Source organism: Nestor notabilis, unplaced genomic scaffold (genome assembly GCF_000696875.1).
Source record: "Nestor notabilis isolate BGI_N333 unplaced genomic scaffold, ASM69687v1 scaffold14455, whole genome shotgun sequence".
Taxonomy (NCBI): Eukaryota; Metazoa; Chordata; class Aves; order Psittaciformes; family Psittacidae; genus Nestor; species Nestor notabilis.
The window spans coordinates 19252-33344 of record NW_009929859.1 but is presented as its reverse complement, the minus strand read 5'-3'; the positions used below and the strand labels follow the sequence as shown (position 1 = coordinate 33344).

The window sequence follows — 14093 nt, the reverse complement described above, 5'->3', positions numbered from 1 at the left end:
GGATGGGGTTAAATGGGACCACTCTTTTCATTTTCTGTAGTGTTTAAAAATAACTCAGGCTGTTAAATCAATCCAGCATCATGCGGTAATAAACTAATAACACATTTCCTTTAGTGAAGTTGTCACAGTCTCTGGCGTTTAGTCCCGTTCTGCAGAGGCTGGGGCTGAAGGAGATGAGGGGCTGGGTGAAAGCCTTTTGGCACCGTTTTCCTGTCCAGGCAGCAAGATCCTTTCAGGTTTTCCAGTGTGATAATTTAGCTCTGGCCAGTTCTTTCTCCAGTGCTGAAGTGCCGACTCAAAAGCTGCAGTCATGGCATGTGGGGTGTTTTTACTGGGGGAATTTGTCATTTCCTCTCCTCTGGTATCTTTAGCTGTGAAAATCAAGAAGCCGATCAAGACCAAATTCCGCATGCCGGTGTTCAACTGGGTTGCCCTCAAACCCAACCAGATCAATGGGACGGTCTTCAATGAAATAGATGACGAAAGGATCCTGGAGGTATGATTGCTGCTTGCTGCCTTCTGCTCCCACTTCTGTCCATAACACAAGTGAATATCGGTCATTGCAGCAATTGTGTTGGCAGATGGCTCATCCAGTGGCCCCGGTGCCTAGTAGGTCAGTGTGAGTGCCTTGGTTGAGAATTAGGGATGGTAGCTGGTAATATTGATAGTAAAGGTTGCATACCTGTTGTGTGCATTTCTTTAAAACAGATGATCCAAGATGAGAATGATTTATTTTTTCCCAGCCTAAAATTGCTGATCAGTCTGTAGGAGTTAGGCTTGGGTGGTGGCTGCATGCCAGGGAATGAAGCCTAAAGCAGCACAGAGCAGAGCTGAGCACGCAGGTCTTGCATGCTCCCTGTGCCCTGAAGATCCATGTGGCTGGGTAAAGCACGAGTGCTAACATGAGTGTTTTCCTGAACTTTTGAACGTGTATAGGGTTGTTGGGGGTGGAGGCCAGATTTCCTGATCACTAACTCAGGAACGCATGGTGGTTACATCTGCAGCCTCTGATTGAAGTACTCTGTTATAGTCTCAGCCACCACAAGGTTTTTATTGTAGTTCTGGCACAGTATTAGGCAGCATGGGTTTTAGTGTTCACTGCAGGAGGGATAAATCATTTTCTTTCCTTTTTAGGATTTAAATGTGGATGAATTTGAAGAAATATTTAAAACAAAAGCCCAAGGTCCAGCCATTGATCTTACTTCAAGCAAGCAAAAGATAACTCAGAAAGGGTCAAACAAAGTCACATTACTGGATGCCAACAGGGCGAAAAATCTTGCTATTACTTTAAGAAAAGCTGGAAAGACAGCAGATGAAATATGCAAAGCTATTCACGTGTAAGTAAAACACTTGTCAGCAAAGAAATCATATTCAAGATTTACTGTGATTTTGGTAAGTGGAATGGTTTTGAACTGGCAGTTGATATAAATGTTTTTGCATCTGGAGAAAATCCAGGAGTAAGGATGGAACCATTCTGAATTCCCAGAAATCAGATTTCCTTGAGCTAAAATTAAAAACTTGCACCTTTGTGTCACTGTATCACTATTGAGGCTTATCAAATTAACACTTCTTTTATTAAAGAAGCTAGTTCATGTATATCTAGAGTATGCCATTGCATACTGCATCTCTCGTTCCATTTGCACAGTACTTTCTGTTACAGTGAACACTCAAAAGCCAGAGTATCAGGAAGAGGCAATTATTTTAGTTTTGCTCTGTGAAGCACGAGTTTAGTCCAAGTGCACTGGAAGGTTTTGCATAGAATTAGTTTTGTGTAATGGCCCCAGGCAGTGCCAAACCCCAATGTGATGCAGGTGTGTCCCATCCCATGCTGGTACGGACTGTTGCCTGCTGACTCCAGCAGGTCCCAGGGATGGAGCACAGGTGTACCTGCTCCTTGGGGCTGATCCTGAATCTATCCAGAAGCATTTAGTAGTCGTGGCCATGACAAACATCTGCCATTTCTCCAGTAAGGAATGTCTTCAAAGTTTGGATGCACAATTATTACCTTTGGGCTGTTGAGGAGGGTGACCCAAACCTGCTGCAGATTGACGCAAGTTCGGCAGTTCGGGTTTACAGGGCTCTGGCCCAATTAAATAAAACTACTGTTTGCTCCTCCCTGTCTATCTTCTCTGATGAAAATTCTTTGGAAACAGAAACAGGGTGCCCAGCAGCACCATTCACATCAGCACAGTGACCTTATTCACATCTTCATGTGCAGAGAGCTTCACATGCAGGACCATGCCCCCAAACCCAGCCAGGGCAACAAGAGCAGGGGTCACTTCACAGCTTCTTCATAGTTTCTCATTGCTTTACTGGCTCGGGCTAATGTGTAGCTTAGCAGTGTAGGAGGCAGAGCTGCCTTTGGCAGATTTCTCTCTTCTTTTATTTTTCCATCATTTTGTGTAGAGTTTTGTCCAAACACCACTTTTTCTGGTTTGTTATCACACAGGTTTGACCTGAAAACATTGCCGGTGGATTTTGTTGAATGCCTCATGCGGTTCCTGCCCACCGAGAACGAAGTGAAAGTGCTGCGGCTCTATGAGCGGGAAAGGAAACCCATCGAGAACCTGTCCGACGAAGACCGGTTCATGATGCAGTTCAGCAAGATCGAGAGGCTGATGCAGAAGATGACCATCATGGCGTTTATAGGCAACTTTGCAGAAAGCATCCAGATGCTGACCCCGGTGAGTGAGGGGCAACCCTTGGGGACGCCGGGGCCATGCATGGGGTTCAGCCTCCGCCTAAAAGCTGTGCTGTGCGGCACGGGGTCAGCTTGTGGGGAGTTTTACGGGGTGTGGGTGGTCAGTGAAGATTACTGAGATTTTGATTTTTCTAAGACAGGGAGATTGTTTGAGTGTTGTGGGGCAGTTACAAGTTCTGAAAGGAACGGAATGAGAAACACACGAATGAAAACATGGTTTTCTATCTATATTTTCATGAAGCAGTGACTAGTATCCCAGGGGCTGTTTGTATGGCAGTTTACAACCTGGTCCTTTAGGGAAAGTTATCATCAGTGCTGTTCCGTGGGCTCTTTGAAGTGTGTACCACTCGGCCTGATGCATTTTCCACAGTCGTAAGGATTGAAACGTAAATATGGTTTCACCCAACCACATCTGAGTGTGGTAAATCTGTGGTGCAAATGAATTGTTGGAAATCCTGATGTGTCAGGGCAGGATAACAATCATTCTAGGGCCCACGAGATGCATGACAAACAAGAGGGTTTTTCAGGGATTTTTAAATTTTAATTTTACTCCTGGGTTGAACGTGCATTAACCAAAGCACTTCCTGTCTTTACCTGCAGCAACTTCATGCAATAATAGCTGCATCTGTCTCCATAAAGTCATCCCAAAAGCTTAAGAAAATACTGGAGGTAGGTGTGATTTTAGATATGTTCAATGGCTCCGTCACTCACTGGTGTGTCCCCATGTACTGAAACAGCACATGGATGCTGATGTACCAGCTCTCCTTGCAGAGGTTTCTAAAGCACCATGCATTTGTCCTGAAAATTCATCCTCTGTTCTGTTTCATCTTGGCAGATAATCTTGGCTCTTGGAAACTACATGAATAGCAGTAAACGAGGAGCTGTGTATGGGTTTAAGCTACAGAGTTTAGACCTGGTAAGTAAACCAGAGGTGCCTTTTGGGCACCAGGTCGAACACATTTCATATACATGGTGAGTGGCTTCTGTGGGGACATGGTGAAGGCAGAGCGTGGCAGCAGGCAAGGCACTCTCTGCCAGGGGGTGTAAGTTTGCTTTGCTTATTGTTGTTTTGGGGGGCTGCTTAGGAGAAGGCACATGTCTTCAGAGGCTCTGTAGACCAGAGCTTGAAAACCACCTCCTAAACAGTTACATGAACTTTTACAGCCCTGCCTGTCAGATGGAGAAGCTCTGGCTGAGTCACTTTGCTTGGAGCCTTCTGTGCCTCCACCCAGCAATCTCTTTGCCTTTTCTCCCCAGCTCCTAGAAACAAAGTCAACAGACCGAAAGCAGACTCTGCTGCACTATATTTCTAATGTGGTCAAGGAGAAGTACCAGCATGTATCCCTCTTTTACAATGAACTTCATTATGTGGAGAAGGCTGCTGCAGGTACTGTGACCCTCCTGTCCCTGGTGAGCGGTGGTGGCATGCGTGCCATGCAAGGGACTTCACAGCACACCATGTGTGGACTGTGGGGGCTCTTCTTGGTGGGGAATTGCTCAAGCTGTAGCGTCAGGCACTTGCACAGCAGGAGTGATGCAGCATTTTTGTTTCATTTCCCAGTGTCTCTTGAAAACGTCCTCTTGGATGTGAAGGAGTTGCAGAGGGGCCTGGATCTGACAAAGCGCGAGTACACCATGCATGACCACAACACGATGCTGAAGGAGTTCATTCAGAACAATGAAGGGAAGCTAAAGAAACTGCAGGATGATGCCAAAATAGCCCAGGTACTTGTTTATTCTCAGGGGTTGAAGAGAGGGTGTGAGTGACACAGTAGTAGCATGTCACTGCAAAGGATGTGTTTTACATATGCAGCAGGGATGAGAAGGTACAACAGTGTTAGAATCATAGAATGGCTTGTGCTAGATGTAGATGAATCAAGTGCTAGATGTAGATGTGCTGGCCTGAGCCAGGGGTTTCATATGCAGATGAAATCTAGACCCCTTATGCTGAATACTGCAGTAATGGATTGTGGGTTTATTTGAAAATACATGCTATGCAGTAGATCTTTGCTTTTTGTAGGATGCCTTTGATGATGCTGTGAAGTACTTCGGGGAGAATCCCAAGACGACACCCCCCTCGGTCTTTTTCCCAGTGTTTGTCCGGTTTGTGAAGGCCTACAAGGTAAACAGGAGCATCCTCCTCTTCTGTCCCTCCAAACGCAATTTGGTACCTGCACCGGCCTCCCAGCAAAAAAGCTTATAGCTCCCTCTAGCTTTGATGCAATGTAAGCTATCCCTGACAGCACGGCAACAGCCTGAGGCAGTACAAATAGTTGTTTGGGGATTATTTTCAGGGCTGAAAGACAACATGGCTGTTTGAGATACTGGAGGAATCCTCAGAATGTCTGAGTGGCTGCAGCTTACCCGTTTAGCACTGAACACGTGTCTTTTGAGGCTGGGGGAGGATGGTTTGTGCAAACTAGGAAGGTCTCTCCCAGCCCAGTGTTTTCAGACTGTGTTGAGAGGCAGCTAAATTGCTGCTCCTGATCTTTCTTCCTTGGAAAGCCCTTCCTTTCCAAGTGATAGTGTTACTAATTTGTAATTTTTAGGTTCCCTGTAGCAATTGAAAGCTATAACCTCTGTTTTTTTGTGATAAATAGCAAGCAGAAGAAGAAAATGAATTGAGAAAAAAGCAGGAACAGGCCTTAATGGAAAAACTTATGGAGCAGGAAGCATTGATGGAGCAACAGGACCAAAAGGTAAGAAACAGGTACATCTTAACTGGCAGGAGCCATTCCTTATATGTTTTTCCAGAAAGTTCAGAAACCTCAGCTCTGTGTAAGAAATTCGGTTGCCTAACTTGCAGTTCCCTAGAAATAGGGTCTCTGCATGTTTTCTTCTTACATGGAGAGAACTGAAATAAGCTGAAGGAGTTATGATGTATGGTTCTGCTACTTTTGAAGTCTGCAAAATTAAGAAAAACTGAATAGACAGAAAGTCATCCTGTCCACATTGCCATTAGCTAAACTTCATTCTTGTCTGGCTTTGTATCTGTTAAAATCCTCCTGGTGTTCAGTGTGCAGAGCCTCCCATCACTTACTGGGACAGGGAACAATCTTCAGTCCTCCCCAGTCCTATCCTGCCAGAGGTTGGTGGCAGGACTGAGCTCCACGTTACTGTTTTATAGCTATTTTCCTGACTTTTTTTTTTTAGGTAACGTTTCAGATTTGCTGGCGTTTCCCATGGCTCTAAACCAGCCACTTTGTCAGCTGATGCTGTTCCAGCAGCTGTTGGGATCTTTAATTCCAGCCAAGTTTTTTCCCTCAGAAGGAAAGCTTGTTCTCCTTATTCCCCTAATGCTTTTCAGGGGTGAGAGCTTGAAGCTCCAGTTCCAGGTGCTGAGAAGGCTTGGAAATAGGCTACAAATGTAAGAAGCTTGGCAATCAGGTTAACTTGTGACTGTCCGTCCTCATGGGATGTAAGCTGACTGCCATGTTTTCCCAGTCTTGCAAAATTGGGCAGAAAACTGGCAGCTGCTGTTGCTACCAGTGCAATCACCTGGTGTTTCACATTCAGGAAAAGAGAAACGGGATAGCTGGAGGTCAGTTCTTACAAATCCTCTCTTCTTTCAGTCTCCTTCACATAAAACAAAGAGACAGCAGCAAGAGCTGATTGCAGAGCTCAGGCGGCGGCAAGTCAAGGATAACAGACATGTATACGAAGGGAAGGATGGTGCTATTGAAGATATTATAACAGGTAACCGCTTTTGTTCTGTAATCTCAGAGGCCCTTTCACAAAGGATAAAAATGTGTATCTGCCTAGTAGCTATTGTGCTTCATGTACTTCTTGAAAAAACGTTACTCGAGCTTAGGACAGTGTTTATATGGTGTGAAGCAAGTACAGAAACCTTTGCTAATGGTATATAACAAACCAACCCCAGTAACCTGCCTTCAGGTGTCCGATGCCAGTGCTTTGTGCACAGACCTCAGACACATGTTTAATTTCTTAGTTCTTCTCTTTCAGCATGTGGGTCGTACTCGTTCTCTGATCTTTAGAGTAGCCAGCTCAGTGCCTGATCTCAGTAGACGCTCCGGTGGGGATATGCATGCCGTGCAGATCTTTCCCAGAAACCTTTTTTCCCCGTAAATGGGATGAATGACGGATGTTTAACATAATTAAGAGCCTACATTTTCATGAAAATGTACTAACAGTAATTGCACCACATTACTGCACAGTTACAGCAAATCATTTAGTCAAACCTGAATGATTTATGACCCTAAACTGCTTCTGGTTTTACTGCTTCTCAGACTGGTAGGCAAAGTCCGCACTGATCCCAACCCAGGGCTGGAGGTAGAGGTGCAGAACCCACTGTTACAGCCCAACACGGTCAGGACTTCAGTGCAAATATTTGCTGATAAAAAGAGCCACCTTCTAAACTGCATTCTGCTCAGGAATCAGATAAGTTTTAGTTTACACAGCTCCTCTGACTGCAGTACTTTACTGATTTTACTCCATATTTTTCACCTGTGGTGTAGAAAGAACATAATTTTAACACTCCAGTAGCTTTTAACAGTCATTTGTTGCCACAGAAGCTCAAAAAAAGCTCATTGGGTAGGATTTTCTTGGCTCCTGCTCTTGAAAATTTTCCCTGTAGGAGGACAGGAGAGCTGTTTTACCGCTGACTAAGGAAAGCCAGGGCATTTTTGCCCAACTAGATGACAGGGCTGACATGCTTGAAGCTTTCACAACTCTTTTTAACCTTGATTAATAGCTTCCTAAGATACTATTCTTTATTTAAAGGGCAGAGTTGCTGTAATATCTAATCTGTTAATGCTTCCACAACTCCTGCAGACTCCTGGAAGCTTGGTTAATTGGTGAAGTGGTTCTCCTGCTCTGTGGGAGAAACAGATTGCGTGGCGCAAGATCATCCACATTCAAAAGGCAGTCCACTGGGGGGAGTGCCAGACTAATAATAAAGTAATAAAAAAAGTTAGGCACAGAAAGTCAGGTAGGACCAAGGTCAGGTGAATATGGCCCATGAGATCTGTGTCAGCGGTATGGAAAGGATCAGAAGTGTTGTTCTAAACTGGATAGTGCCTCATCAGATGCACAGGAGAGCTCTGGCGGTCCACAGCAGAGCTCTGCCTAACACCACACCCTTTTCTGGAGCACATTTAGCAGTAGTCTCTCAAGCTGATTGAAAATGATGTAATATAAGAAATACTTACTCAAAGACTTGCAACTGCCTCATTGAAAGCCTGCTGAAGTGCAGTGCTATTAGGCAACTGGTTGGAACATGTAGAACTACCCCTGGGTGTCCGTAACCGAGCACTAACACTGTACTAATGCGATAGATCCGCTTCTCACGGCTCTGTTTGTCTGTTTGGCTGTTATTCCCATGCAGTGCTGAAGACTGTGCCCTTTACTGCTCGAACCGCCAAGCGGGGCTCTCGGTTTTTCTGCGAACCTGTTCTCACTGAGGAATTCCATTACTAAACTATTCCTTTTTCACATCTGATGCTCTTAGAAAAAAGAAAGGTTGCTGTAGATTTTTGACACTTCTCCATTTGTACGGATCTCAGCCAGGATCATGTGAATGTTGAGTGTATAGTAATGTCCAGCGTCCACCTGAAGTTTTATTTATGTCATCTCTGTTGCATGTCTGTGTTTCAGTAACTTTTTATTCCATCCCATCAACTTTGCGCTTGATGCTTTTGGCCATCCTTGTGTTTCAAAGGCATCTCTCGCCCTCACGTCAAATACCATAGAACAGCAAGTGGTGGAAGTCACAGTAGATGTGGTGCAGGCTTCCTGCAGTTCACAAGAATTACGAGATCAAATTCAGTCAAAAAGTGACAGTTCACTTGGCTTTTCTATGTCATCTCTTCTGGCCTACAGATCTTTCTCTGTCTGCCAGTCTACTGATGTAAAATGCATGCACTATGTCAGCTGTATGCCAAAGCAAAGTTATGGGTGGCATGAACTAAGTTGGACTTTCTTGGGGTTGGCTTTCTGGCTTGGAAGGGTTTTCTGTGTCCTCTGCGAGGAGTGTTGCGTTTTAGACTTCTTAACCAGCATGTTTGTCTGCATGTGAGATACAGGATAAAACAAACAGCATGAAATCTTCTCTCATTCGGTCACATCCATAATTAACTCTTTTCAGTTCCATGCCAACTTGATCTAAAGAAAATCAGAAGCATGCACTGAGTGCTGACCAGTTCCAATTCACTTGAACTTTGGGCAGTGCTGGGGTTGGCCTTGGTATGTGAACCATGGGGGAGAGAGAAGGAGCAGAGCTGGGAAAACACTTTGGTACATGCCAGAACTGCAGAAATGGTGACAATGAAAAACTTGACATGGAACTGAGCAGTTTACATCGTGTGGTGTAAAGTGTAAGAAGGGATGTTTAACCCAGCATGTCTGTTAGCACTGTTGTCTTGAATTAAGGACTCCGTGGCTTAAGAAGACAACAGTGTTTCACTTCTGCGATATGTATTTTCGTGAATGCTTCTAATTAATAAAATTGCAAACTATCAGCTCAACGGTTATTTGCTCTTTCAAGTTAATTGCTGTATTATCTTCCTGGAGCCAATCTTCAAAGCAGCTTGGAATTTGGTTAGCGAGAGGCGAGGGTGGCCCTCCTGTCCTTTCCTCTCTGTGTCTAACCTCTTCTCGTAGCCTTGGCCTCCCCCCTCCTGATCTGTTGGCTAACGTGCCTGGGAGTTTTGAATGCTGAGTTGACTTGCTCTTCATTTTCCATCCCATTTTTTACTTAACCATCATTTTGTGTTTTGTTTTGTTTTTTTGTTGTTTTTTTTCTGTTTAGCCCTAAAGAAGAATAATATCACTAAATTTCCAAATGTTCACTCGAGGGTAAGGATTTCTTCTAGCACACCGGTGGTGGAGGATACACAGAGCTGGCAAGCATCACTTTTTACTTAGCTTCCTCCTCTCTCTGTCTGCCAGACAGCCTGTTGGTAGATGTGGCTAAGCGTAATACTGGTGAGAGCCTAAAGGCCAGTGGAGACCGAGGCCATTTATTTTCACCTTCTGTGGTGAGGGGGATCCACAGGCCATTGGCTGGGGACCGTCTTCACGCTCTTTCCATTTTGGCCCTTTCTCTTCCCAGTTTAGCCGTAGGTGTAGGCAGTCTTGTCCCCAGGTTGTTTCAGACTCCCATTAATCCTGAACACACTGCTGCCCCTGTCTTGGCCCTACTACAGCCATTGAACAGGCAGGAGTGGTGGACAGCCATCAGCTTGGAGCGTGGAGATGGGAGAGGGCAGCCTCGAACAAAGGCACCATCTGCTGGGTACACCAAGAGCTGAGAAGTTTGGGAGCTGTATTTAAGCCAAGGCATAAGTCATCCAGGGAATGGGAGGGGGGGTGTTGCCCAGTACAATGCAAAAAAAAAACCAAACCCAACAACAAAAAAACCTCATTTAAGGGCTTTTCCCAGTCCAACACATATTTATTTTCCAGCTTAAATTAGTCTTCAGGTGTCCCAGATGTGCTTATAGCTGGACATGTAACAGCACATGTAACAGGCTTTCATCAACATGTCCATCTCCAGCTTCCTCCACTGTTCAATCCATCGCATGTTCCATGTCACTTCTTCTTCCCTCTGAGCTCCCACCTCCCAAGAGCAGCAGCAGCAGGAGGGTCGGTTGAGGAGGAGGGAAGGGATTGGCTGTTCTGCTGCAGCCTGGCAAGACTGTGCCAGTGGGGCAGGACGGCAGCTGCAGCTTTGCAAGCCAGTTGCAGCTGCTTTATCTCAGGGCACCCTCTCTTAGGTAAATGGGTACATGGGGATCGTAGATCTACCCTGTGATGCTAAACACTTGCGCCATTATACAGTGGGTCACACATCATCCTGCCTTAGAAATCCCCTTCAGCGCACACTGGTGTTCAAGAAGGTGCGTGAAGGAACAAGGCAAATTTCAATCGATGTTGCCTTTCTGACTGACATTAACAAACAGTAGCTGCACCTGGGCGGGGAGACAGTCAGACTAACCTGTCGGCATAACTCCAGTTAGTTTGCCAGCATTTTGGCACATTTCACCAGTATTACCTGCTGCTTGGGGGCGTAGTAAAAGGGCACGTCAGTATTTGCTCACTTCTGCTCTGGTTGGGGTGAAGTCCCTTCTCCTGTTCCTACACAAGCTGCTTTGATTGGCTTCCAGCAGGACTTTTCCTTGTCTAGACTGCGTGTGTGTGTGTGCGTGTGTGTGTGCATGGGGCGAGCCGTGCGTGTTCACAAACGCCACTTTCCTCTCCGCAGATCTTAGAAACCAGCCGTACCGACGGGCCGACGCGGTGAGGAGGAGCGTCAGGCGACGCTTCGATGATCAGAACTTGCGCTCTGCAAACGGTGCTGAAATAACCATGTGAGCTGGAGGCTGCAGGTGTCAAGGAAAGGGGGTGCTTGCATGATACCTTGTCTGTGTCAGCTCTATGTTCTGCCACTCACTCACAGCCTGGGGAACGGTAAAATTTACTTTCTAAAGGGCTCAAAGACCTAGAAAATGCATAGGAACGTCAACGATGGGCTCTCCACTCAACCATAGCTAACAAGTGCCTAAAATTGAAGTACCTGCTCAAATTAATCAAAGCAATAGGACTTGATTTGATTGGGTATCTTTTTACACCAATACATTATTCAGTATTTTTAACCAAAATGTAAAATATGTGTTGGTTTTGGGTGTTTGGTTTGGTTATATAAAAGTTTAGTGACTGGTCTCCTGTGGACCTGACCTGCATCCCGACTGGTTGTAAACAGGGAATACCTGGATGTGCTCTGCTTTTGAATACATTCCTGTGCTGTCCACCGAGGGGTTAACCTTGGCTTCAGCTGCACTTACTGGCTTTTCCCTTTTTTTTTTTAAGAAAAAAAACAAAAAACCACAACCTCCAAAAAAAAAAGGGAAGACTTCTAAGGGCTTTCTGTATGTAATATGGAATTAGTTCCAGGAAGAGACCTGTACCTTTTCCCACCACGCAGAGCCTGTGCCACCGTAGCTAGGCTGTGCTGCCGTGTATGTCAGTGAGCATCAGGTGCGCAGCTAACTAACAGACACGAATCTTCATCTCGCAGCTGCCGTGGTTGTGGTGTGCAGTGCGGGGCTGAGGCCTTGGAGGTGCTGGGGGGCAAATGTGAATGCACAGGGTGAGGAGGGTGGCGAAGGCTCTCTAGCTAGCGTCAGCTTTGGAATAACAGTGTATTTATTAATTAGCACTAAGGTATTAACGTCTCAATAATCAGTATTAGGATTCTGAGGACCGTCGCAATTCAGTTCCTGGCGCGGAGAACCATCCTGTGCCCTGCCCTGTCGGATTAACGCCCTGTTCCAATGCCAAGTTCCTTGGACAATATCTAAGGATCATTGGTCAGCAAAGGGAAGCCCAGCCTAAAAATCCTGGTAGGTTTTAAGTTCTACATTGCTTTTTAACGATAAAAGGGACGTGAGAGTGACTGTAGCCACGCGATGCACCCCGCGCTGCTGGTCTGCACCAGAATCCCTGAGCAGCAAGACGAAGCCGAGCTCATGCCGGCAGGGCACACGATCTTCTCATATGTAAAGAACTGGACTGAACTGAACTTCCCGAGATACGTTTTGCTTACAGCTTACCTTGCCTGGTCTCATCGCATCAATATGTTAATTGTAAAATTTACTGTATAGTATTTAACCACTGAATTTCTTTTTCTTTTACGTTGTGCTTACGTGAACCACTGGTGAAGGTCCCCTTTTTTTTCTTGGATAATGTGTAGTTATATGATAATCTGTTTTTAAATGTACAGATATTTTGCTACAAAATTGGTGCAGTTTTTTATGGTTTTTACACTTCTCTTTTATTCCCACTTTAGCCTCTGGGTAATATTGTAAATATTGTTTAAAAAAAAAAAAAGCATCAGCCTGTGCTATACAATCTGAATGTTATTTTAACTTATAGTTTTTGTTTTTATATTTAACTAAATGGACAGTTTGGGGCTCAAAGTTACCACATTGACCTCTGCTTACCTATTTACAGGAAGTTTACTTTAAAAACTGCCACCTTCTTGCATTTACAGCAACGTGTACTTGACATGCTAAAGAGAACATGCCAAACCACCTCTTTCTTCACAGGCAGTGACAGAAGAGTATTTTAATCTGCGTAAGAAAATTTGACAATTAATTTAATCAATTGTTAGACAAAGGGTTAAAAGCACTTGCTCTCACATGCTTAAGCTGAACAGCGATTTTTTAATTGAAAGCAAAAATTATCATACAACTAGAATATAATGCTGGCATGTTCTCTTTAATATTTTTCTAGTAATAGACCCGCTTCTTAGCAATATTAGAAGTGTTTTATAAAAGCAGTTCATGTTACTTTCCTGGTCTGTTCCTGGCATAAGATCAAATAAACTATTTACACTACTACGCAGTAATCCAGAGGAGTTTTTTGGGCCACTTTCAAGTTTTTTTGACAAACGGTGGCATGTGCCAGGTGACTGCAGGGGCAGAAGTGACTGTACTGACACTGCAGTGTGATTCTTTGGGGCTGTTGGAGTTGGGGGAGGAAGGGAAGACACCCCACAGGCACCTCTCCCACCCCTTAGGACCCTGGAGTTCACCTCCTGCCCTCCGCTACCAGTGATAAATGCTGGAAATCATGCTCCAGGTCATTCACACCATCAGTTCACCCTTGGTAACAGCACAGCCGGGCTCACAGGAGGCAGAGGGGATGAATTCCAGCTCCCTGTTCAAGGCCTGCACTGTGAGACACCAGGCAATGGAACCTCCCTTGTGAAAATGAGTGACAACAAGTAAAGCAGTTTGCCATAAGTAAACAGAACCCAACAGGACAAACAAAAGTTCTAAATTTGAAGAGAATAACCTGCAAAAAAGCCCGAAGTAATTTCCTATAAAAAAACTAAACTAGGCCTTGCTAGGATTAGTTGAAAGCAGTCTTGTTTTAAGATGCATTTCTTTTGCAAAAGCCAATTAAGGCATACAGAAAAAACCCATTAGAGTAATTTACATTTAAAGCTGTGGGTTTTTTTTTATTTTTAATGGAAAAATAAAGGCAAACCTTTTAAAAGTAGTATTTACTTAGAAACACTTTTTCCTTAGGGTGGTTACACAAATGCAAGGCAGTAATAAAATATTACGCAGAAGTTCTAGCACATTCGCAGACGGTCACAGCTGACAGCTTCAGCGCTCTGCTGTCCCCCTGCAGCCCAGTGCTCTGTCGGCTGTGTCGCTCCGTCACCCTCCTGTGGGGCTGTTCTCCATACGAGCATTGCTGCCTGCTACACAAGCTGTGTGTTTCCATTTTCAAATCTCTATCTAGGAAAAGGGACTTTTTACACAGTTCACAAAATACACATTTATGAGGTGGTGGCAGACCTGGGAGTATCAGGTGCTACCCCACCCGCCCCAGCACTGGAGAGCCACTTGCTTTGCAGTGGGGG

The 14093-nt window shown here is 44.9% G+C and overlaps 1 protein-coding gene across 1 annotated transcript in view; it reads left to right on the top strand.

Moving 5' to 3' along the window:
- FMNL2 (formin-like 2) overlaps nt 1-10961 on the top strand; it is a gene marked incomplete at its 5' end in the record, with an annotated part of 53221 nt that extends 42260 nt beyond the window's left edge. Inside the window, 12 exons of the mRNA XM_010015182.1 lie at nt 372-496; nt 1135-1337; nt 2450-2684; nt 3302-3370; nt 3537-3617; nt 3959-4088; nt 4263-4426; nt 4722-4823; nt 5302-5400; nt 6274-6397; nt 9468-9514; nt 10923-10961. Of these exons, the coding sequence (XP_010013484.1) occupies nt 372-496; nt 1135-1337; nt 2450-2684; nt 3302-3370; nt 3537-3617; nt 3959-4088; nt 4263-4426; nt 4722-4823; nt 5302-5400; nt 6274-6397; nt 9468-9514; nt 10923-10961 (1418 nt within the window). The remainder of the gene's footprint in view (nt 1-371; nt 497-1134; nt 1338-2449; nt 2685-3301; nt 3371-3536; nt 3618-3958; nt 4089-4262; nt 4427-4721; nt 4824-5301; nt 5401-6273; nt 6398-9467; nt 9515-10922) is intronic.
- Nucleotides 10962-14093: the final 3132 nt, after the last annotated feature.